At 42.6% G+C, this 26,096-nt stretch overlaps 1 protein-coding gene and 1 long non-coding RNA gene across 3 annotated transcripts in view; one reads left to right on the top strand and one right to left on the bottom strand.

Moving 5' to 3' along the window:
• The window catches only part of SHROOM1 (shroom family member 1), a 47,100-nt gene that overhangs the window by 8,000 nt on the left and 13,004 nt on the right, over positions 1-26,096 (bottom strand). For both annotated transcript variants that reach the window (XM_081900788.1, XM_081900787.1), the window contains exons 2-4: positions 8,656-11,417; positions 4,819-4,889; positions 1,108-1,761 (exon numbers count right to left, since the gene is read on the bottom strand). In XM_081900788.1, the coding sequence (XP_081756914.1) occupies positions 1,108-1,761; positions 4,819-4,889; positions 8,656-11,271 (3,341 nt within the window). In that variant the 5' untranslated portion in view covers positions 11,272-11,417. The remainder of the gene's footprint in view (positions 1-1,107; positions 1,762-4,818; positions 4,890-8,655; positions 11,418-26,096) is intronic.
• LOC309364097 lies at positions 5,764-11,464 on the top strand. Its single transcript, XR_014165729.1, has 3 exons — positions 5,764-5,873; positions 8,066-8,163; positions 11,372-11,464. It is a non-coding gene; the product is annotated as an uncharacterized lncRNA (long non-coding RNA).

Raw genomic sequence — 26,096 nt, 5'->3', positions numbered from 1 at the left:
AACAGCTTTATTATTATTATTAAGAACAACAACAGAAACACAACTGTCTTTCAGCAAGGCAAAGCAGCACACACAGCCTTCTCTTCCATCATATAGAAACATAAGCATGTGCACATGTGAACACACAGAGCCATACCCAGTAGGACTGCATCACACCTAGCAAGTATTAATGGGGAAACCAGATTATTCAAGTACATGCCCCTGAAAAGGTACATTGAGTACACAACAGGAATTGTGTGGGGCTGATACCTTTCCCCACAACTGATTCTGCTCCTGTGTCCATCACACAGAAATGCAACAAATGACGCTTCCTAGCATGGACAGAAGAGTAAGCGGCATCTAATTAATTTCTGTGCATCAAGCAAAAATCAGATATTTAGCTTCAATGTCTTTCAGGCTCTCCCACCCCCTGCCCCACATTTAACCACACATGCTCGTAACAAAGGTGCTCCCAAAACCTTTTGTTTTTGTTACTTGAGTTACATTGGCACCACTGTGTTGTGTTGTATACAATAGAATTCTTCAGGCATAGTATAAGCATGCTTTAAATGTATGGTGTGAATGTGGCCCAGACTTAAGGGTCACACAGACTATGCTGTGTACCACACACATCTCTGCCCTCCCAACATCTCGCTGCCATCTGTGCCCCTTAGCACCTGTCAACTGAGGTGACTGCATCACGCCCCCTAGTGGTAGGGGCTGCCCCTGGAGCCTGGATGGCGAAGGCTGGTCCAGAGCCTGAGAATGCTTTGCAGCAAGGAAGATACTCCAGGGTGCAGTTCTCATAACCTGCCACATGGGACAGCAGCACACAGAAACAAACATCCCCAGTTCCAGTCCCAGCAGTTCCCAAAACTCAAGACTATTATTAAGAAGCAGTCGAGGGAGGCCAGCATGATTATAGTGTCAGCAACATTCTGTTCCTCTCCTTCAAAATGGCACTTTTCCAGGCCAAAGTGATTGTGAGCCTTTCCCAGGGGGTTGCAGAGTGCATTGTCTTCTATGTATTGTACATTTTATATATGCATGTGTGCTCTCTCTGAGTTAACATGGCAGCTCAGAATAAATAGAAACACATTGGCCCCAAATGGGAATGTTTATTTTTACCTGGTACTAGGCTCTTCCTTGACTTGCTTTCCTTCTGTGGAAGCCGGAGGCATGGGGGCAGGCTGGGGTGCTCTTCTGCTCAGAATAAAACTCCTACTTTCTCCGTGGAGGGAAGGCAGGTCAGAGGCTGCATCTGAGTCACTGCCGAAAGACTCCTTAAAAACCTCATCGTCCATCTCAGCAGGAACAGGAGGGGCTGATGAAGAATGAAGAGGCTCCAAAGGTAGGTTTGGAGAAGGCAACCTGCCAACCGAAAGCAGGGGTACACTGCTTACACTTGGGAAAGCGTGCAAGACTTTATTTGTGGTAGGGGCTTGTTTCAGTTCATGGACTGTTGAATTTGACCCCCTTTGTCCTCCAACAGCTTCCATGTGTGGCTGTCTGAGCCCAGATGATGCTGGCTCACAATGCTGCAAAGTATTTGGATGCTTGTCTCCTTGCCAGTCTTTGCCCATCTGTAGCCCAGAGGAAATATGCCAACTCTTCAGATGGGGAAGCTGATCCGTACTTTGGCTCAATGGGGACAGTCTAGCCATTTCAGAGGTCCCAGGTTCCCCCATAGATTCCCCTCTTCTTCCAGCACTTTGCTTTGCAGCCACCAGAGCATGTGTTTTGTCAGATGGATCAGCTTCCAATTTCTCCTTTGATGGGGAGCTAAAGTTTGGTTTCAAATATATATATTAAAAAGCAAAGTCACTTCATTTCATTCATGCTTTGCCCTAACAGACCAGCTTCCATTGTCTAATTGCAGAATGAGGCTTCCCTCCCCACCTAGCGCCAATTGGAAACATTAGAGAAGAACTTGCACTGAGAAAATGAAAAATAAAAACTAAATTTTTGAAGATTCATAACCTGAGCAGCAACCTGAGTATGAAAAGCAAGCACCTGGAAGTTCTCTGATACCCAAATTGTTACTTATTCATATGTAAAATCTGCTAGGTAAGCACACCCTCAGTGATGTTAACTGACACACGCAAATTGATTTTGTGTAAGGCTTTCTATGTGATCACTTAGCTATTCCCTCTCAAGGGTGTTTAGCTGTCCTGCTTCTGCCCAGGGCAACAACCGCCTTAGGTAATGAACACCAGCTTTTTGTGTGCGTGCAAATAACAACTTGTTCATTTGCTATATTAATGCACGCATTAAAAGAGCAGATGTCCCTACCATCAGATAACAGGCGTATATTGGGGGCAGGTGGGTTACAAAATGATGTGTTCCCTTCCTTTAGAGCAGCTGACTGTGCAAACCTAATAAATCTGAAGCACTTTTATGAGTTGCTTTGAAGTTGGAATCCTAATGCACTGGAATGCAGTTATGGTACCACATTTCGTTCTGGAAAGGAACTGAAGAATTTAAAGGGTGCGGGAAATGGAGGTAGCTGATGAAGGTTGAAGTGTGCTATTCTAGTCAGGCCTGTGGCTTTCTCTGTCAGTGAAAGATAATAAAATGTATCATCCATAGTCTATAAATCTGTGCTAACTGATGGGATAATCTTACATCTAAATATTTTTCCATCCTTCACTTAACTTGAGTTTTAACCAGTCTTTTTATACTGCATCTGTGCCAAAATTCCCTTTGGTTTTAAAGTTCTATTTTAAGCACGCATCTTAAGAGTTATAAACAGATCCAGAGGAAACTTCCATTTTCTTCTCCTTAGGCATGTCTCCCCCTTGCAAGTCAAATGCTGTTTCAACAGAAGATCAGATGGTGGAGCTATGATCTCAAATAATGGGCAACAGAACTACTGTTTGCACTTTTGGAATATGGAGAGGAATTTCCTCTGCTCCATTTGCAGCCATTTCACGTTTTTCTTCTTCACATTTTGAGGCCCATGAGAGACTCAAACAACAGTCGAAATAAATTAAAAAATTAAAAAATTGTCCAGTAGCACCTTAGAGACCAACTAAGTTTGTTCTGGGTATAAGCTTTCATGTGCACCCACACTTCTTCAGATACACTGAAACAGAAATCACCAGACCCTTATTTATAGTGGGAGGGTGGGGTGGGGTTTTTCTCAGCTGTAGGGTGGCTGAGGCCCCATGGTGCACACCGCACACTCTGTGCCGTCCCTGTGGGCGCTGCACGCCCCATCCCTATGGGCGCCACGTGCCCCCTGCTGCACAGGGTGCACAGTGCCCACAAGGGACTGGACAGCACGGGGCCAGGTGCGCCCATAGGGAAGGGATGGGTGGTTTGCTCCGCCCCCGACGCCCCAGGTGCCCAAGAGTCTTCCTCCGCCACTGTTTACATTGCATTTCTAGGGGCTTTTCTTGCATGTGTTTATTACTCACTTGCAGAAAATGACAAGTCTGATCTACACATACAGTACAGCAGAATAAGTTTGCAGAATCTTGAGGTGTGGCAGAGTGGATTGTACTACTCCAGACTGCAGGTAGATCATGATATTTTTTCAATGCTGCCTCATGTCAAAAACTCCCTGCAAGTAAAAATAAAACAAACAAAAAACCTACCAAACTAGGAGAGGGGAACTTGTGCAACAGGGCTTCCTCAAGGCTGTGCTAGTTTTCTACCTGCAATGAAGACCTTTTAAAAACAGGATTTTTTAAAAAAAAAACACCAGTACAAATAAATTGTTATTGTTATTTATTATCCTGGTGAAGACCCTCTTAAGGAAAATAAATAACAATAACAATAATAATTTATTTGTACTGGATTCTACTGAACCAAGACGACAGTTTTATGAACATTTATTCTAAGGAGTGTGGCATGCACAAGATAAAGTTCTTCCTAAGGAAAAAGAAATGGCTAGATATAAATTAAGACTTCTTCTGGATTAATTCCATGAGCTGTTAAAGATCCAGAAGCTCTTGCTTTCTTCAAATATCCCTGAATTTGATGGTTGATGTAGGGGAAATCTTCAAGTCAGAGATATTGTGGTAATCCCCCCCCCAAAAAAAAACACCCACACCAAACAACACACTCTCCAACTCTTGAATTCACTGTACTCATTCTTGGTTCCATCCTGAGTATTCTTTAAAACCATTATCTGCAACCACTGCATTCATTTGCAATCCCAAGTGTGCTACGTAGAAGGCAGAACCATTAAACCCTTTCAGTTATACAGATGTTTTGTTATTCACTTGTTTGTTTTCAAAGAGACAGATCAACAAATGAATGGGAACTGAATGGAGAATGCAGTTCCATTATGCCAGCAACTGTGCACATTCACAAGAAAGCCTGAACATACATTTGCCCAGTCCTCATACACCGTCTCAAAATGATGGTGGGGCAAGTGACTGTACCCAGGAGATTTCGTGCATTGCTTGGTCAATAGGAAAGTTGCACAGTGTTATATCACAGTAGCATGGCAGGTAGAATTGCTCAGATGTATCTGAAAAAAACTTTTATGTTTGGGTGGAATTAAGAGCTGGTTCAGACATTTAACTGTGTTGTTCTTACCATGAGACACATTCCCAGCGATGCACTTACGCTACAAACCTAATGTATGACTCACCCCATACAGCGATGGCCTCCCAGAAACAATTTCCATGACCATCACAGTAGCTAAAACATTAGGGTCCAATGGAAATGGAACCAAAAGCAAATGGAAATTCCTTCTGAGATGCAATGGCCAAACTTCTGAAATGGGGCATTCCTGTCTTAGGTTCTCCACATGAATGAACCCATGGGAAAAGCCTATTCCATTCAAGACATAACACAGTGAAAATCTAATTGTAAGAGCTGGTTTACCTGGGGTGCGTGGGATAGTATTCATGGTCTTGAGCCGACAACGCAGGGCAGGCTGTGGAGCTATAGAAAACCTGGGAATGGAAAACAACCATGTTTTATGATGAGGAGACCTCTCCATATGACTTTGTAGCTCTCTACTTTTCATTTGCATACTAACTGACCAGGAAGAGATTTCTCAGCCCTAAATATGAAAGGAAGTCTTTTAATACCCTCTTCTATGGCACTCCCACATTTTGCTACCAGCAGAAAACTGAGAAATGATCAGGGACCTGTGTTTTCTGTGATGCTGCCACAGGCTCAAGATGAAATGGCTAATTTGACCATCTTGTATCCATTGGCTTCCTCCAGAATATTGTGTCCAAGACTGAGCTTCCAGAGAATCCCTCCTTTCACACAGACAGCAGCAAACCCTTTTCTAGTCCTCACAGATAGGCTTGGCTACGTGTGCGCAAAGCCAGGTGACTCTTAGCAGCAAAATAAGTGCCTGAATAAATAATGGCCAGTCAGAGAGGGATTTTGCTCCTTGCTATAACCAAGAGAAATAGAATGAAGTTTGGAAAATAAGAAAAAATAAGCAGATTTGTATCATTTTAGCACAGCAGCATACATGTATCCTGGTGAGTTCTATTCCAAATTCCAATGCTCACAATCCAAATCTTCATCATTCCGCTGCCATTTGATAGGGATCTTTATCACCAAAATGTAGCTATCCTTCAAAATGTACACTCTTCCGAATTTTGCAATGCCCAGATTTTGTATCAAATGAGGTGTACAAAGGTGTGCATGAAGCTGCATATATATTAGTGAAAATGACATATGAAAATGCATTGTGTTAAGGAAAATTGCTTTCAGAAATGTGTATATTACAGAAAATTGCACACAAAAATGTTTTATTCTGAGAAATTCACAATAAAAGGCTGGCAATTTTTTATGAGGACTTTTTTGTTTGTTTTTTAAAAAGATCACAATGTGATGTGGAAATCTGGAGAACTTAAAGACTAAATAAACAAGAAGCTGAGAGAAACCAAAACCAGCAGGCTCGTCCAACTCTAGTGGTAAGAATATGTCTGCTCCAGATCACTGAAGAGGAACTGGTTATGGTGGAAAATGTAAGCTACTGGTTACTTTAAAATGAGCAGTCTTAGAAGGAGTCTCTTTCAATCATGGTGATGCATGTCATTTATTTTATATTGAAAAGCTCTACAAACCTTTTGCTTATAACATACTGTATTTTTCTGTGTATAAGACTATATTTCCCCCCAATTTTTTAAGTTTGAAATTGGGGGTTGTCTTATACACAGAATGTTTAAAATATTTATTTCTTAATTTTGGGCTCAAAGAATAGGGTTGTCGTATACATGGGGGCGTCTTATACACGAAAAAATACGGTACTTGATAATTTAGTAAGTATATTGTGAGCAATAGCTACCTAGAGAGCTGGTTACCAAACCACAAGTCTGGAACCAAAACTGAATGGCAATGACTTGTCGAAGGTCATATGCAGTTGAGGTGGGACTGGACTGAAGGTCCCTCAGTTCCAGAAGAAGAAACATTAGAAGACAGACCCTAAACTTTCCTGGGTTCTGAAGTAGTAATACACATAGATGGGGAAACTGCAGCCCTCCAGCAACCACCATGGCCCATGGTCAGGAATGATGGAAATTGGAATGCAACAACATCTTGATGTCCATAAGGTCTTTAGCCCTCTCTTAAGAGTTCTCTAAGGCATAGTGCCAGAGTACTCTGCCATGCTCCGGAACCTCATTTATTGAATGGCATATACCAGGAAAATATTAAGCTGCACTATCCTCAGCCTGACACAGACCAAAGGTCCATCTTGCCCAATAACAGAATTTGCCTGCTGCTTCCTGATCCGTAATACAAAAAGTGACTAGCTACCCTTAGCAGAAGTCTTTTTTCTCTCTCCTGAAAACCAAAGAGATTATGAACAGTTTCTTATTATATATGTAGGTAGCACTACTGCTCTTTCTCTATTTTTTCTTTCCCTTTTGCCTCTGTTTGCCTTCCTTATCCTGTTTTTCCAGCACTGTTGACAGACATTGTCCTCCAAATGTTGGCACTGAGAAGTGCATATTTCTCCCCTGAAGCTGGAAAAGGTTTATGGAGCATGACAAAAATCAAAAAAGCCAACAGCTGATGTTGGGGTCGGAGGATGAACCAGGGGAGTATTAAACAGGGAGTATAAGACAGTGAGGCTGGGGCAGTTCACACAACAGAGCCTCTTCTGGAATGGCAAGCTCCAGAACCTGTGTGGTTTCTCTGAGGAATGGAAATCCATCAAGATTCACCACCTATGCCAGGATACCTTGCATAGTATCTAAGCACCTCTTTGCAAAAGACAAAAATTCCTAATAAGAATTCACTTCCATATAGGAAATTGTACTACTCTCAAGATTTGCACATTACAAGTGAATTTTACATGGGCAATTGGACTTTCATGAAGCAGCTCTCCAAGCTGTTGGAAAGAACAAAATTATGGTGAGTTCACGATTGTGCTGGCACATTCAGACTGGAAAAGTCAGAAGTGAAAAGAAGTTAGGAGACCAGAAGTTTATTATATAATTTTATCCAATTCTTCTGTATTAGAAAATATGGAACTGAAGAGCTACTGATATGAGAAGAAAGTGTTGCAGGAGTTTTTAGCCTCACATTCCTAAGTCCTGCAAAGATCGCTTTATTTCAATAATGCACAATTCCAGATATACTGTAGCTCTGCTTTATGGCATTAAATTATGAGAGGGGGAGAGATTACAGAATGCTACAATTCAAGCAGCACTGGGCATGAACAGTCAAAATTAAGCCTCAATGGTCTCAATGACAGAGAAAGTATAGGATATGAAATCATCAGTTTCATTTTTGGTTTGCTCTAATTCTATAATATGAACAATTCCAACTCTTGGTAGCCCCCTTCTTAAATCAGAATGAAAATAATTTAAGAATAATTTAAGCTACCAAGAATTGGAACTGTTCAGTTTCCTGAATTAGAGCAGATTTTCTCAACCTGCCCTCTAGATGTTGTTGGACTTCAACTCCCATGAGCCACAGCCAGGATCACCAATAGTTGTGGATGATGAGAATTCTAGGGCAAAACAACTCAAGGGCCCTAAGTTGAGGAAGGCTGAACTAACATTTCATGCTAGTTTTCTTTAACATTTATTAGAATGCACCATGCATAATAAAGACATGCTTTCTTATTATTTTATTCAGTGTGCTTTCCAAACTCCAGTGTTATCTTTCCAGTACAATCAACAGGAGGACTTCTACTCAGGCAAAATGCATCCTGATGGTGCACTGCAAGATACTCCTTCATGGTCTACATCATGGGTAGGCAAACTAAGGCCCGGGGGCCGGATCTGGCCCAATCGCCTTCTAAATTCAGCCTGCAGAAGGTCCGGGAATCAGTGTGTTTTTACATGAGTAGAATGTGTCCTTTTATTTAAAATGCATCTCTGGGTTATTTGTGGGGCATAGGAATTCGTTCATTCCTTCCCCTCCCCCCCCAAAAAATATAGTCCAACCTCCCCCCCCCCCAAGGTCTGAGGGACAGTTTTCCCTGCTGGAAAAGTTTGCTGACCCCTGGTCTACATTTAGATAATTGATAATAGCAACTTATCAGTAATACAATTGCAAGTGGCAAGTTATATCATAGGTCACATCCACGCCACACACTTAAAAGAACATTTCAAGCACATCAACTTCGCAATCCTGGCAACTGTAATTTACTAAGGATGCTGGGAGTTGCATCTCTATGGGGAAGCTGTGACTATTAAAGTGGTACAAATGTGTGGATGTGACCTAAACAGCTACTTGGTTTACCTGCACAGGAGGAGGAGTTGATTTTGATCTCCCTCGGCTTCTGCTGGAGACAGAACCTGAGTGAAGAAGACTTTTAGCTGAGTCACACTTGCTGGCACAACTTCCTTCATTAGCCATTTCAAACACTGGAGAACTGGTGCTGTGTCTGTCGGTCATGGTGGCAGCAGTTGTAGATGTTAAACTAGGAGGGAAAGAGGGTGGCTCTTGAGTCTTCCCTGGAACAGGAAACTGGCAGAAACCATCCATATTCCTCAGCTTTCTGCTGGCACTGGGATGGGAAGTGCTGTCTTCCACAAACTTCTTTGAATTTGAAGTCCTCGGTTGCAAAGGGGGCTTTTGCTGTGCGCTGCTCTGCCCAATGGCAGGCCGTTGCCCAATCTTTCGTTCCATGTAGTCTAGAAGTGCGTTGTGCTGTATTTGTTTCAGTTCTGCCTTAGAAAGAGACCTTCCCTGGTTTTCCAGAGCTTTACCTCTAATGATCTTAGTGTCTTGTTCATTGATCTCATCGGACCGGGACCTTGCATTTTGCTTTCTCCACGAAATGCTTTGGTCTCTCTGATCATCCAGCTGGTTGAGTTTCTCGGGTTCAGAATAAGAGATTTTCTTCTGTTCTTTGGTAGCCCTTTTCCTTCCCCCAATTCGGGCAGCTTGTGGCCTCTTTGATTCTTCCTCATTGCTGATGCTTTCCAGTGGCCTGGAGGCAGGAATCAACTTGGCGTCCTCGTTTGTACCAGATAATGACAAAGACCTGAGATGCTGAATGGATGGCCTTGAAGATGGTGTCTGCTTCAGCCGAACGGGCAAGCTCATTTGTAAATCCTTTCTCTTGAAAGAGGTTTCTCTCAGGACCTTTCTTTGAGCAACTTTTAGTTTTTCCCGATAGTCGTTCTTGAACTTCTCATCCACTGATGATGCAGGACTCTCTAGAATTTGACCTTCATGGTCGCTGCCAGGATTATCCACACATGGGTTGGTCTCCCTTGGTATCTCTATCGGCTCTGCAGAGATTGGGAGAGTGTTCCTTGGAGATCTTAAAGCAACATCATCTCCTCCTCCTTCTTGAGTCCAATTTTCATGACTCATAAAACTGGGATTTTTCCCACCAGAAAGATAGTAAAGTAGAGGAGTTGTCTTTCTGTTTATCTTTATCCTGGCAAAGTCATCCGGGGGCTGGCTTTCAGTTTTCTTAGAAAAATGATGCTTTGGAAAACAAACAGGCTTGAGCATTTCCTCTTGCCTGGGGTTCACCAGAAGTTCAGGGCTGCTATCCATGTCATTTTTCTTTGCTTTTCTAAACCCATTCAGTGGTTGGGAAGCAGAGGTCTCAGCATCGTGACCATAATACGGCAATGCACTGGATGTCTCCTGGACTTCCCAGTGAGGTGTTTCTGTGAGGTCCAAACCATGAGGCAGTGGCTTCTGCATTCTGGATTGCTGATTTAGAAGTGCTTGCCAGACATCTCTGCTTCCTTCTTCAGAGCTGAAGAAATGTTTCTTGTTGCCTTCATGGCTTTCAATCATTCCTAACACAGCCTTGTTGGAAAGAGAGCTGTCAGTGTATTTTAAGTTTGAATGGCTTTCGTATTCATCCGGGCCCAATCCTGAGCGATCGGCAACTCTGAATGGATGCAGAACACCATGAAGCTGCCCCTTCTTTGTGCTGGATACTGCCACGCAGCTTGGCAGATCTGCTGCGAAGGCTGGTTTGTGTACACTGCAGGCATAAAAATACTGTTTGTTCTCTTGTGTATCATTAACAGCGTTGTGGCTGGTATGTAGTGACGGAGAGGACTTAGACTCCATTGGCTCAGGAAATGCATAAGAGCAGACTGAATTTTGAGCACACGAAATATTCCGGGTCTTGACCAGAGAACCAGATTTTAAATTTTCTTGAAAAATTAAAGGTGTGGTGGATATGGTGGAGCTGGTAGTCCTAGAGATATGTTGACTGACAGGATACAAACTCTCACCCTCTTCTGTGACTGGGCTTTCATCCTCCCATCTAGAGAGCCAGTAATCATTGTGATAGTTTGCTGGAGAGTCGGTATCTTGAATGCACACATCTGCTTGCATACTGGGGTCAAAGCAAATTCCAGGATCTACATTTCTGTTTGTTTTATAGCTATCAACTCGAGTTGGTGGGGATGGTGGGTGAGGAGATGGAAATCTAGCCAATGGTGGTGATGGTTGGTATGGCATCCCATGGGCAGAAGTGCTTCCATATGGCTTGCCAAGGCCAGAATTTTCCAATATATAGTGGCTGCCCGCTGCCCTGTCTTCATACATCTGTCTAAATGCTGGATTTATTGCACTGGGATTATAAATGCCTCTAACATATCCTGAGTCCATATATGATAGCTGCTCTAGAGGCAGAGAATCATGCTCATTATAGCAAAATAGGACAGGACACTCTGGGATATTTGAGCCACCCGAGAAAGAACTATAAGCAGAGTCTGCTTTTCCAGGAATGTGTAAGCACCGGTCTATGCCACTGATGGATTTATCTGGTGAAAACCTATTAGCATCGCTAGGTGAGGCCACTGGCTCCAAGAGGTCAGCTATTCTTTTGACATGCCTGAGGTTCCATCTTGATATTTCACTCTCAACAGAAGACATATTCTCTTTCACTAATCAGTCTGTTCCTCCAAGTAAGAAACTGACATAATATTAAGAGGTCTTTAATTTTATGGCCATGACTAATCATATTTTGTTGCAGATATTTTCACATGTCATCATCGCACTTCATGAGCGGAGAGATGATCCTAGGAAAGAAAAGAGGTAATTGAAACACATCAGTGTTGCTTACTGCTGTCTTACAACTACATAGCCCAGTTAGATTCAAGGGCCACCCTCAGTAGCCCCACCCATAAGCATTTGATTGGTTGATCACAAGAGCCACTTCAAATATCTAATAGAAGCAGGAATCACATAAAAGGTTACACAGGTTTCACTTGTCCTTCTCCTCACCATGTAGCTTCCAATGCTGTCTCTGTACACTTACAGTTTCCTACAGAAACCCTCCTCTAGCCCAAAAAACTAAAAAATTGTGTATTGCTTTCATAGACTCTTGATCCTGTCTCTGTCCATGGGTTCCCAGTTCTTCCTCCATCACTGTCTGCTTCCTTACCATCCCAACCATGTTTTTTTTTTCATTTTGGAGTTTGACCCAGAGTTCAACTGTGAGTCACTAGGAATCTTCTGTCCTCTTATGTTAGCTGCCTCTGCCCCAACTGATTCCACATCTGGACTTTCTCAGGCTTGAATACGGATTCACTTGCTAATTAGCGGCCCCAATTTGTCATTGCTGTGAACACTTGCATTTCATAAATAACTTGTCCTGTTCCTTAGCCAAAGGTGTATCAGATTATATATCACTACAAACAAGACAGCTTCCCTCATTCTGTTTGGATATATTATAAGTATTATCCTTCACTGAGTGTGTGCCAGTATTCTTCAGGCATGAGAATAGTGAACACTATGCTTCTTGGGTGCTTATAATTTGAAAGATGTAATTTACATTTTTGTTTTATAAACATCTTGATGGCATCTTGATTCTCACAAAACATGAAATTTTTATAATTGTGTAAAGCTTTGGGGAAACTATTTGCAGTGCATCTGAGTTGAAGATCACATCTACCAAACAAAGTGGTGCTGTGTTAATAGTTAGCTACATTATCACATCGAGACAAGGATTTCTATAAAAAGCAAAACTTTTGAAGACCTGGCAAGGATTGCTGCATTTTTTTCATAAGGGTCCAAAGGTTCACTTTTCAAACTTTAAATAGTGGGCCAGTTCAGAAGTAATGATCTTGGCTCAATAAACCATGGTTTATTAAACTAAGAACAAACGCAGAATCTGATCCATTTCTAGTTTCCATATCCTGGTTAGTAGGCAGAGACTAAGGCACAATTTCCTGGTTTCTGTATAACAGGGCACAAATCATTAGACAAGCACCTAAACCAGCACACAATGGAAGGAGAGAAGGGGGTGGTGTTCAGGCACAATGCTCATTTTTTGTTTCATAAATAAATTATGCCAAGATTGTTTTATCTGAACTGGCCCAATTTCTTCAGTTAGTTGTAAAAATAAATAAGAGGGGCCAGAGTTTTCCAAAGGAGGGCACCATTCAGTCAAAATTTAACATGTTAAAATCAGAATGATTTCATTGAGAATTGGTGAAACACATGCTCACTTGTTCAACTGAAATAAAACTTAGAAGTGCTTGGCTGTGCCCAGAACTTACTGGTAGAAATGCAGTGTCCCTCCTATTTTGACCAAAGCCTGCATTTTAAGTGTGTGTGATCCTTTCAAATTTCTCTGTGAAATGTGGGCACATATTAATACAATTGTCTTGACAAACCTAAGAAGTAGTTTTATCCTTTGTTTCTCTAGAATTCTCTAAATAACTCAAAATATATGTCAAATACTAAAGGTCCTGCTAGATCAATCATGTTTAGACAAAAACAATTGCTACAAATTTCCATGATGACATTTTGAAATCATTATATACCTTTCAAAAGCCTTTCCTAGGACCAGCTACATTTGTAAAGATAAAGCGCTTTATATGCGTTATAACACTATAACACCAGATGGTGCTGTGGAGTCCTGCTTTCTGCCAACAAGACTTCCCTGTGTGAAGTTTACCACTCATTTAACTAAATCACTTCTTTGATGTGTCTGGATCCAGTCCTAGACTGTCTGAAGTCTGATTTCCCCCTGCCCCACGAAGCAGAATTCTGTCTGCATTGACAAGATGGGAGAACAATAATGCTAAGACAACTTTGGCATTTTATGTCCATGGTTTTAGCAAGCTGGTGAGTGTCCAAAACAACAGCAACACAACACCCCAAAACATTTTAAAATTAAGTTAGTCCAGAGAAATAAAGTGACTGCCTTCAGATATTGGACTAACAAAAGTACTGTAGTGGTAATGGCCATCAGAAAATACATTATCAGAAGTAGTTTTGTTGCCGATGTCAGCAGATAACTGGAGAGGTCCTTGATGTTACACAAGAAATGCTTTCACTTCCACAGCAGGAAATTATCTGGTCTGTAAACAAGCACCTGGACCTAAAGAACATTGCAGCTAGTTTTATGTGCCAAAATGAACTTTGGAGAGGTGTTCCATCACCACCACATCCATATACCACATAGCAAACATCTTCTGAAACTGTTGGAAACTGTCAGTCAAAGGGAATGAATGAATGAATGCATGAACCCCTAGGTTAGCAGTGCATTTAAAGCAACTGGTTTGATTCTGGTCAAAATTCCTGGGACAGTAGAATCCAGTCCTCAAGACTTTTATTAAACCCCTTTCAAGTTATATTTATGGTCTCATGATCAACATTGCTTAGCCAGCCTGCTGAAACATAACATATTATCTCAAAGGAGGATAATTGTATGTTTGTGCTGGCATGTTCTAAGGATATCTTCTAGATTGGGTGTTTTGATATATGTTTAATCTGGTAAAGGCATCTTGGCTGCCTGTCATCAAGGTTCTTTCCACCCAAAATATAAGAAGTGTGATTAAAAGCAAATATCACTGGTTACAAAGTAACAGAAGACGGAAGGAGCCACAGAGTCCAAAATTGTAATCTGTGTCTTGTGACCATTAAGGCACATTGATAATGAAAATTGTAAAATGCATATTTCATAGTTTAAAAAAATCACAAAACAGTTTATAACTTAGCATAACTTCCATGATGAATAATTTAATAAATACCACTCACTCTATTTACATATTCTGACATATTGTATTAATCTCACATAAGTCAAGTTTGAACTATATGTTCTCCAGTAAGTAAATGAATTTATTATAGTGCCTTGAACTTTGTTGTTCCAATGCATAACGTTCCAGTTTGCATGTAACGCTAAGCCAAACCATGGCTTAGTGCAAATGAGCAAACATGTGGGCTCCCAGAGGAGATCACAGCTGCTTTGTTCCTTCTCCAGCTGTTCTGCTACTGTGCTGAATGAAGCCATGGTTTGGTTTAGCAGGTCATCTGAAGCAAGGCTCATGGTTTAGTTCTCTCCAAGCAAACCACAAGCTTTAACTAAGGTTTGCCCTATGGTTCACAGTTCATGGTTTGCCTGGAGAGAGCTACACCACACATTTGGATTCAGTTGATACACTAAGCCAAACTACACTAAGTACTGCACAGCAGCAGAAGGACCAGAGAAGGAACAAAGTAGCCACAAACCTCTCCTCAGAAGTCCATGCATTTGCTCATCTGTGCTACGTCATGGGTTAGGTAAGTGTTAGGTACAAATGAACTCTGCCTCTAAGTGTATGACCATGCTGCTTTCCTTCTCTGCATGAGATCCAACAAAGAGGTGAGAGGGCATCTGCTTGTGCAACAGGGCTGCTGCTGCTTCTTCCTCTCCTTCTCCCTACGACAGGCCAAAATTCCCTTTGCTAAGCTGGCTTTCTATTGCACAAGCAGGAAGACATCATTGGAAGTTACCCTCTGACACTTACCATAGCTGTCAAGTTTGTCATATAATCTATGTTCCATACCCTTGGTATCCATACACCCAAAGAATAGAGGGTTTTGTTTTCTGAATCTAAACAGCCATCCAATCTGCAATTACCGTATTTTTCGCTCTATAAGACACACCAGACCACAAGACGCACCTAGTTTTTGGAGGAGGAAAACAAGAGGGGAAAAAATCTGAATCTCAGAAGCCAGAACAGCAAGAGGGATCGCTGCGCAGTGAAAGCAGCAATCCCTCTTGCTGTTCTGGCTTCTGGGATAGCTGCGCAGCCTGCATTCGCTCCATAAGACACACACACATTTCCCCTTACTTTTTAGGAGGGAAAAGGTGAGTCTTATAGAGCAAAAAATATGGTAGCAATGAGCTGTTATCTCAAGAACTTCCCTGTTACCTCAAAAATTACCCTGGGCACCAAACAATTTTCCAGTAAATCATGACCTACAGTATTTCCATGAATGTAGAGTTTTAGTAATTTGGGGCATGCCCATAAAACGTGCAATAGAGTTACTACAGAAGCTCAACATCACTAGCAATGATCACTTAAACTGTCTAGATTCTGTCTAATCTTCCTGTTGTTAGATACCACCTATGCAATGTTTTCTAAACAATGAAAGTATAAAGCACACATTTATATGCCAATATAAAATATACTAGTTGCACATTGCAAGACTGGAACGTTCTTTTTTCCATGGCAAACAACAGGGCAGCCAAATATTTATGTTTTAAAGGATTATGCAGCAGTTTCAGTGTCAATGAAACTTATTTTCCTGCAGCTTTTTTTGGGCCCAGGGTGCCAGGCTCATAAATGCATGCTGACTAAATAATTTCTAACGCAATTACACACATCAATCCAACACCTAGTTTATAGTACAAGAGAAAATCATTCTCTAATTGTCTCCATTGCCTCATCAAAAACCTAAGTAGTTATAGATTTGTGCTTGGTTAGCTGCTGGGATGAAAGGCCACATTGATTTAGTCACTTAATGTTCTCTATTATTATTATTATCATCATCATTATCATCATTATCATCATCATCATCATTATTTAAAATATAGTCTGGAAGCTCTTCCTCCAGATTATGGAAGGAAGGAACATCAGAATGAAATACCAGAGACATTATCGATATTGATGATAAACTGCTTTGTTGGTTGTGCACTATACATCATAATGACAGGCAAATACTTTTGGCCCTGCAAAACACACCAAACCAAGTGCAACTATTCAGACAGTAATGGAAAAGGCAAGCAGCAGCCCACAGATGCTCCATTATTAGAAATACGACATGGCAGCTACTAGAGTGTAAATCTGTCAAAGGTTTTAAAAACTAGTCCACATTTAGAGGGCTGGAACAGGCAGCATTTGGCAGCTACAGTGCCTTCTGCTATTAACAACTTGATATGCCTGCTGCCATAAATAATCAGAACCCTCTGTAAGCACCTCGTCACAATAAGGAGGACCTCAAAGCAAGGCATCAGATGCTCCTCAGCAGCATGTAACATACGTCAGTGGTCACAGAACTGTGCACCCAAAATTGATGTTTAACATGCCACCAGACTGAGGCCTGCAGTTGAAGTTTTCAAACCTCCTTTGTTGGAGAGGCTGGATGGTCATCTATCAGGGATTCTTTAGTTGCGATTCTTGCATTGCAAGGAGTTGGACTAGATGATGCTTGAGGGTCCTTCCCAATTCTAAGAGTATACAATTTGGAGAGGAGAAAAACTATGAGGGACACATCCACCCATCACTCCTTACTTCATAGGAATTTCATGGGGATTCTGATTCTAACATGCAAGGTCACACTGGTCATCCCTTTGCCAGATCTGTGGCCCAAATGATGCCAAATCAACCCCATTAATTGGAGGTTGTTGGAGATGCATTCCCAGAGGATAACACCCAGTGCTTGGGAAACCTGCTAAATTCATTCCTCCATAAGGATATGATTTTCAACGGAACAGAGAGACTGAAAGAAGGTATTTCACTGGAGGAGACCAGGCTTCGAACAAAAAAGCTTAGCATTCCTGCACTGCTTCAAGGACAGTTTCACTATCAATCATTTTGAGCCAAGGGGAATGTGGAAAGCAGCCAAAGTGCAGCGCAGACGGAGGTGGGGGGTGGGGAGTCATTACAATAAGTTAATTTATAAAGTGGAGCTACGCTTTTACAAGACATAGCAAACAAGTGAGGCAGCTCCTAAGAAAAGAACAAAGAGGACCAAGGGCGTCATTGATAGGGGGAAGGGTTTTCAATGGGTTCTTTGGGGATAAAAACCAGATCCTTGGCTGGTATTCAACAAAGTTTTACTCAGAGCAGACCTATTGAAATGAATGGGTGTAACTAAGTCATGTTCATTAATTTCAGTCAGTGGTTCAAATCCCCGCGACGGGGTGAGCTCCTATTGCTCGGTCCCTGCTCCTGCCAACCTAGCAGTTCAAAAGCACGTCAAAGTGCAAGTAGATAAATAGGTACCACTATGGTGGGAAGGTAAACAGTGTTTCCGTGCACTGCTCTGGTTCGCCAGAAGTGGCTTAGTCATGCTGGCCACATGACCCGGAAGCTGTACGCCGGCTCCCTCGGCCAGTAAAGCAAGATGGATTCAACAGTCAGGGGTCCTTTACCTTTACTCTGAGAAATGCTTACTTGAATGACACCCACTATGGTGCAAAGTGGGACTTAACTGGGCTTCTAAATCAGAACAACCTATTTGACATTTAGGTAACTCTTCATTTCTAGAGAAGCTGAGAAATCCAAACAAGGAACAGAGAAATTCAAGCACACACCTTGTGAAAATGCCATAGCACCTTTGATTTACAAACGACCATGTAATACCGTCTTGGCTGCCATCGAGTTCATTCCAAGAGCTTAATAAAGCAACAGTCAATTTGACATTAAGTAGCTCTCTTTAAATGTTTTTAATAGTCATAGCCTATTATATATATATATAATAGCCCATAGACTATTATATAGAGTAAGCAAGTCTATAGAAAACCTAGCCTGTATATGTGTATATATATATATATGCAGGTTTTGGTGTCCTCGGGTGTCTTCCCGTGTAAAAGTTGGGGTGTCTAGGCGACGTTTCGACGAGGTCTCACTCGTCATCTTCAGGCTGGTGCTTTCGGCTTCTTGTTACTGGAACAGAGCAGGATCTCAGTGTTTGAGTTCCTATAAATACTGTTGAGGGGGTGTGGTGTATAGCCTCCAATGTTCTGGGCAGAGAGGAAGTTCCCAGGCTAGTGTGCCTTTTCTTCTTTTGTTCCTTAATTACTTGAGGGATATCTTGAGTGATTTCTTGAGTGATATCCTGAGTACCACTTAGGTGGGTCATTAGGTGTGGATTAGTTGCTAAAGTCTTTGTGTCTTGACCTCTTGAACTTTGTGAAGAGTTTTTCTGAGAAGATGGCTGTACTGCACTTAGTTGTGCTCTGGCTTGGCTTCGTGTATAGGGGCGAGCTGTGGTTTTGTGGCCTGTGTCAGCCAGATCTGTGTAGGGATTGCAGGGGGGTGCAGCATCCGGAGGTGCCACCATGGTTTGGCTACTGGATGGTGTCTGTAATTTATCTGTGGAGAGGGTCTGGGTTTGGGTCTGGTGTGGTTGATTGGTGATGGCGTTCTGTGTGCCTCTGGATCTGGTGTCAGTTTTTGTGGGGAGGGCTAATTTCCAGATGTCTGGCAAGCGGGATGTGTCGTCACGCTTGTTCATGTTGTGAGGGTGTTTCTCTATCTCGATGGCTTCCATGATTATTCTCTTGTGGTGATGTTCCATGTTAAAGAGCAATTTGGAATCTGCAAAATTAATTTCGTGTCCTGTTTCTTTCATGTGTTGGAAAAGAGAGGAAGTTTTTTCTTCTTTTTTGACGGCATTCTTGTGTTCTGCGATACGTGCATTTATTCGTCTGTTTGTTTGTCCAATGTACGTGGCTGGGCAGACTTTGCAGGGTATTTCATAGACCCCTTGGTTTTCCAACTGGATTTTATCCTTGGGGTTTCTGAGGATATTGGCTATTTTTTGGTTGGTGCAAAAGGCTGTTTTGATATTGTGTTTATGGAGGATTTTGCTAATTTTATCTGTAGTGCCCTTGATATAAGGAAGGAGGGCCATGCCATTGTTTTCTTCTGTGTCTTGGTTTTTGGGGGGTGTTTCTTTTTGGATTAGCTTTGTAACCCTGTTTTGCTGGTATCCATTGGCAATTAACACATTTGAGAGATTCTGTAACTCAGTTGTCAAGTGGTCTTTGTCAGCCAGGCGTTTGGTTCTGGAGATGAGAGTCTTGGCTACGGAGTTTATTTGTGCAGGGTGGTGGTGTGATTGTGCATGTAAGTAGCGGTTGGTGTGTGTTTTTTCCCGGTAGATAGTGTGTCCTAGGGAGCCATCAGGTTTTTTGTAGATTAGGACGTCAAGGAAGGGAAGTTGGTTGTTGGCTTCTATTTCCATAGTGAATTGTATTTTGGGGTGTAGGCTGTTGAGATGTGTGAGGAAGCTATCCAGTTTTTCCTTCCCGTGTGGCCAAATTACAAAGGTGTCGTCAACATATCTGAGCCAAAGTTTGGGTTTGTGTTCTGACTTGTCTAAAGCATTGGTTTCAAAGTGTTCCATGTACAGGTTTGCGATGACCCACCTAAGTGGTACTCAGGATATCACTCAAGAAATCACTCAAGATATCCCTCAAGTAATTAAGGAACAAAAGAAGAAAAGGCACACTAGCCTGGGAACTTCCTCTCTGCCCAGAACATTGGAGGCTATACACCACACCCCCTCAACAGTATTTATAGGAACTCAAACACTGAGATCCTGCTCTGTTCCAGTAACAAGAAGCCGAAAGCACCAGCCTGAAGATGACGAGTGAGACCTCGTCGAAACGTCGCCTAGACACCCCAACTTTTACACGGGAAGACACCCGAGGACACCAAAACCTGCATTCCTGTACCCGTGAAAATCTACGAAAGCAAATATATGGTGTCCTCGGGTGTCTTCCCGTGTAAAAGTTGGGGTGTCTAGGCGACGTTTCGACGAGGTCTCACTCGTCATCTTCAGGCTGGTGCTTTCGGCTTCTTGTTACTGGAACAGAGCAGGATCTCAGTGTTTGAGTTCCTATAAATACTGTTGAGGGGGTGTGGTGTATAGCCTCCAATGTTCTGGGCAGAGAGGAAGTTCCCAGGCTAGTGTGCCTTTTCTTCTTTTGTTCCTTAATTACTTGAGGGATATCTTGAGTGATTTCTTGAGTGATATCCTGAGTACCACTTAGGTGGGTCATTAGGTGTGGATTAGTTGCTAAAGTCTTTGTGTCTTGACCTCTTGAACTTTGTGAAGAGTTTTTCTGAGAAGATGGCTGTACTGCACTTAGTTGTGCTCTGTGCTCTGACACAGGCCACAAAACCACAGCTCGCCCCTATACACGAAGCCAAGCCAGAGCACAACTAAGTGCAGTACAGCCATCTTCTCAGAAAAACTCTTCACAAAGTTCAAGAGGTCAAGACACAAAGACTTTAGCAACTAATCCACACCTAATGACCCACCTAAGTGGTACTCAGGATATCACTCAAGAAATCACTCAAGATATCCCTCAAGTAATTAAGGAACAAAAGAAGAAAAGGCACACTAGCCTGGGAACTTCCTCTCTGCCCAGAACATTGGAGGCTATACACCACACCCCCTCAACAGTATTTATAGGAACTCAAACACTGAGATCCTGCTCTGTTCCAGTAACAAGAAGCCGAAAGCACCAGCCTGAAGATGACGAGTGAGACCTCGTCGAAACGTCGCCTAGACACCCCAACTTTTACACGGGAAGACACCCGAGGACACCAAAACCTGCATATATATATATATATATATATATATATATATATATATATATATGCTTTCGTAGATTTTCACGGGTACAGGAATGCAGGTTTTGGTGTCCTCGGGTGTCTTCCCGTGTAAAAGTTGGGGTGTCTAGGCGACGTTTCGACGAGGTCTCACTCGTCATCTTCAGGCTGGTGCTTTCGGCTTCTTGTTACTGGAACAGAGCTGTTCCAGTAACAAGAAGCCGAAAGCACCAGCCTGAAGATGACGAGTGAGACCTCGTCGAAACGTCGCCTAGACACCCCAACTTTTACACGGGAAGACACCCGAGGACACCAAAACCTGCATATATATATATATATATATATTCTACTAAACTCCCTCCTCACTATTCTACAGACTTTTTAGATTTGGATGGAAAATTAACCCCATTAATTGGAGGTTGTTTGAGATGCATTCCCAGAGAATAACACCCAGTGGTTGGAAAACCTTCTAAATTAATGTCACTTGGAATTGTAAAATGATGTCACTTGGAATTGTAAACTAAACTACAAAGGCCCAAGCAGGAGGGAGGACCCTGGGTAAATTTTGCATCTATTACACACATCAACAGGACTTCCTCCAACCCCAAGTGGTGAATGCAATGTTTATGTCAAGGCCATTCTGAATATATGATGGGATGTAAACCAACAAGCCAATCCCGTACTTGTTTATTGAGAAATAAGCCCCAGTGAATTCAGTCGGACTTAGTCCCATGCATTGTCCAGCCTAAGCATTTGTAAGTTCCACTGATTTTAATGTGCGAGATAGTTTTGAAATCTATGTGAGATAAAAAAAAGGGGGCACTCTTTTATCTGCACAAAGAGCATGGATCACACTTAAGTTTTTCCCCAGGCCTCTGCAAATCCTCAAACAATGCCAAAACATTACTCTTTATGTGTAAACGTTCTGGAAGAGAAAACACATATTGAGAAAAGCTTTTTACATTCCCAAGAAAAGTGATGAAACCAGCAGCTTCAGTCTCTGTGCGTTTTGCAAAGCTAGCAATAACTACACACAGCCAAAACACCTTTTGCATCTGGAAGAAAGGAACACATTCATTTGCTGAAAATCCAGCTCATGTCTAAAGTGACACTTTTATTTTCAGAAACTGTTTTGTGGCTAAAAACAGCCACAATGCTACTTTCCAGAAATGTCCTGGCAATCTCATATTGCAGACTGCTGGGATAACTCAAAGCATATTGAAGGGAAGGCACTCGGTGTTGTGATTGTAATTCTCTGCCAGGGGTGGGGGTGGGGATTACATTAAACTAAGTGATTATCAGAGGCCAGAGAAATAGCAAATGGAGCCAAGTGCTTTAATACACGCTGCCATTGCAGGGGGCTGGATGGTGGAAAGCAAGAAGGAAATCAGCCATCACCTTTAAAAGGGCCATGGTTTTATTTCCCCATAATAATCCTGAAACATAGGCTAGGATGAGATAGTTGTACTGCTTTATATGACCAGCACAATGTTTCTTCATGAACATCATGGCTAAGCAGGGTTTGCAATTTATGTCCTCCTAGTCTAAAGCCAGTGGGACGCGGGTGGCCCTGTGGGTTAAACCACAGAGCCTAGGACTTGCTGATCAGAAGGTCAGCGGTTCGAATCCCCACGACAGGGTGAGCTCCTGTTGCTCGGTCCCTGCTCCTGACAACCTAGCAGTTTGAAAGCATGTCAAAGTGCAAGTAGATAAATAGGTACCGCTCCGGCGGGAAGGTAAACGGCATTTCCGTGCGCTGCTCTGGTTCACCAGAAGCGGCTTAGTCATGCTGGCCACATGACCTGGAAGCTGTACGCTGGCTCCCTCGGCCAATAAAGCGAGATGAGTGCCGCAACCCCAGAGTCGGTCACGACTGGACCTAATGGTCAGGGTCCCTTTACCTTTAGTCTAAAGCCAACCATCTTTCAGAAGAACCTAAGAGCTCTGCTTCATCAGGCCAGTGGGCTATCTAGTCCAGCATTCTGTTCTCACAAGGACCAATCAGAGGTGCACAGGAAGCCCACAACCAGTACAGATTCTCAGAAACTGGTATTCAGAGGCATAGTCCACTGCATCACACTGCTCTGAGCATTTCATCTCTGAAAATCAGTTACTGGTAACAACAGGAGGGGAGAGTGCTATTGCCTTCAGGTTCTGCTTGCAGGCAGCGGTGACACAGGGTGCCACTGAAATTTGAGAGCCCAAAGTCCACCACTGCCTGCATGGAGTACCTGAAGGCAATAGCACTCTCCCCTCCTTTTGTTCCCAGTAACTGGTTTTCAGAGGTTTACTGCCTCCAGCGCTGGTTGGCCTTTAGCTTGATCTGGCTGGGGCTCTTCCTGTGTTCTGACCAGGGCCTTTTTCTTAAAGTCCTCAGACAACCACCAGCCTCTCACTCTCTGCTCATTTTATTCTGCAATGCCTTATGGGGTTCATTTTTATTTGCCTGTTTAATATATTTGTATACCGCTTAATCCTCCAAACCGTCTCCAAGAGGTTTACAAAAAAAAACAAATACAATATTTATAACAATGAAACTGATAAGCTACAATATAATACAATGTAATATGGTATCAAACAAAATGGCAACAAAACCCTAAAAAGCAAAAACAGAGCAGCACAGAAACATCTTTAGGGTCATACGATGTTGGGGCATGCCCTGAAGTGATTGCCTGCTTGGTCCATTGTCTTGCAGCTGGCGAGAGAATCTAATTTGCAGTTAATTTATGTGTTTCATATCAGTAATTTAGGTACTGAGCAGGTCCACCTGCCATTAATCTTTTTTTCAAAATCCAGCCGTCCTCAAAAGAATGCGATCAATAAGCATGTGAAATGTAAAGCAAACATCACGACTAGCCTACCAGTGTTATGTCTTGTACCCAGCTGTGAATGACCCATTGCTTATCAAAGTACAAATGGCTAAGGTAAATATTAAACTAAATTCTTCAGATTCCATTCGCCTACAGGGTTGGCACCTGTAGCTTCACCTGATTTATAAGCAAAAAAAAAATCTGTGGGGAAGGCACCACCTTCTGGGCCAGGCTGGACATTCAGGGGAAACCTAACTACAGAAACCTGGGTATAACATGTGGAAGGAAACTGATAGTGATGGTGAGTACTTAATCCAGGCATAGGCAAACTCGGCCCTCCAGATGTTTTGGGACTACAACTCCCATCATCCCTGACCACTGGTCCTGTTAGCTAGGGATGATGGGAGTTATAGTCCCAAAACATCTAGAGGGCCAAGTTTGCCTATGCCGGACTTAACCCTCTTCCCACCCAGCACTTCTCCCTTGCATTCCACCCCCACAGTTGATTTTCTCCTAGCTATTATTATGACGACAATTTATTACTCATCCTTCATCCCCTGGTCTCAGGTCAGGTTATAGCAATTAAAACACAATGTTAAAAACATTTTAAGGCAACTTAAATTTACAGAACTAAAGGAGGGGGCTCCTAAACAATGACAATACAGTGGACCCTCTAGTTACATACTGCCCTGGATACGTAAAGTTTGGGTTACGAATGCGGCAAACCTGGAAGTGTATGCTTCCGCATTTCGCCATGCATGCCCAGAAGTGCACTTTGGCCAGGCTCCTAACAGAATATTAAAAACACGATAAAACATCAAACATTAAAAACTTCCCTAAACAGGGCTGCCTTCAGATGTTTTGCAAAAGTCAGATACAGTGGTACCTCGGGTTACAGACGCTTCAGGTTACAGACTCCGCTAACACAGAAATAGTACATCAGGTTAAGAACTTTGCTTCAGGATGAGAAGAGAAATCGCTTGGTGGCAGCGCAGCGGCAGCAGGAGGCCCCATTAGCTAAAGTGGAACCTCAGGTTAAGAACAGTTTCAGGTTAAGAACGGACCTCCAGAACGAATTAAGTTGTTAACCCGAGGTACCACTGTAGTTGTTTATTTCATTGACATCTGATGGGAGGGCATTCCACAAGGTGGACGCCACTACTGAGAAGGCCTTCTGCCTGGTTCCCTGTAACCTCACTTCTCACAGTGAGGGAACCACCAGAAGGCCCTCGGAGTCTGAGGAAGACTGTGTGTTATGTACTGAGCTAGGATCCTAGAATGCAACAACTGGGTTGGCCAGCAGGAGCAGCCCAATCAGGCTCTAGGAGGAAAGCAGAGTCAGCCAATCACACGGGACCCATTGTGTAAATAATGTATATAAAGCCTGAGGTTCTGGGGGAGAATTCACTGCTTATGAGATGCAATAAAGAGCATGAAATCACTATGCGACTCTGAGTATATTTCATAGTGCCTGTGCCATCAGCTGCCCAGGTGCAAACTGTTGATAGACTGACTAGAATGCAAACAGCCACAGTCTGTATAGCAGCAGATTTACTTTGACTTTTGCTTTACTTTTTGGATTTTTCAAGGTCTGAGGAAATCCAAATTTAGTCAACGAAAGCATGGATGCCCAGAAATCTTGGACTCAGACAGCCTCAGATGCATGGTAAGGTTCAGTGTGGACAAGCCCAGAGTCAAGCCATCATTCCACAGAGTTCATGAGGCTTATCTACATAACACTGTTTTTCTCGCAGCAAACACAGGTTTAACTGACAATTACCCTCCGAACCCTCTGGCAAACTTTGGTAATCAGCATCTCTCAGGGCATTTGAAGTCTCAAACAAGATCTTGGGTTACAACCCATCTTTGTGGGCTTTATCTGAGCTGCCTGAAGCTAAGGGGTAAATGAGATCCCGTTAAAGACTGCAATCTGGCCATAGCTGGCAATACAAGAAATGGGATACTGTCATCTTGGTCTGGGCAGAATAGCAATTTTCCAGCAGATGTGTGTGTGTTTGTATAATATAATGTGTATAAATATAATGAGTTGTGGTGAAGCAGAAAAATATCCTCTATCATTACTGCCCAAGAGGCCCAAGCAAGGGGAAATGTGCCTATGTCAGTTTCTTAGTCTACACCATCATTTTCACAGACATAAACTACCATAAACTCAGAGCCTTTTGCCTTCCCTCTGATTTCAAACTGAACTCATGAAAAGCGAACCTTTTTACAAGCCGGGTCTCTGCTTAAACAGTGCATTTCCTCTAGCAATACACTCCACTGCTCTGCTCTTCATAAAATCCACCCCTACGACAGAGCTAACGAA

The sequence above is a fragment of the Podarcis melisellensis genome, assembly GCF_964234715.1.
Source record: "Podarcis melisellensis genome assembly, chromosome: 2".
Classification (NCBI taxonomy): domain Eukaryota; kingdom Metazoa; phylum Chordata; class Lepidosauria; order Squamata; family Lacertidae; genus Podarcis; species Podarcis melisellensis.
This window is presented reverse-complemented; position numbering and strand designations above follow the sequence as displayed.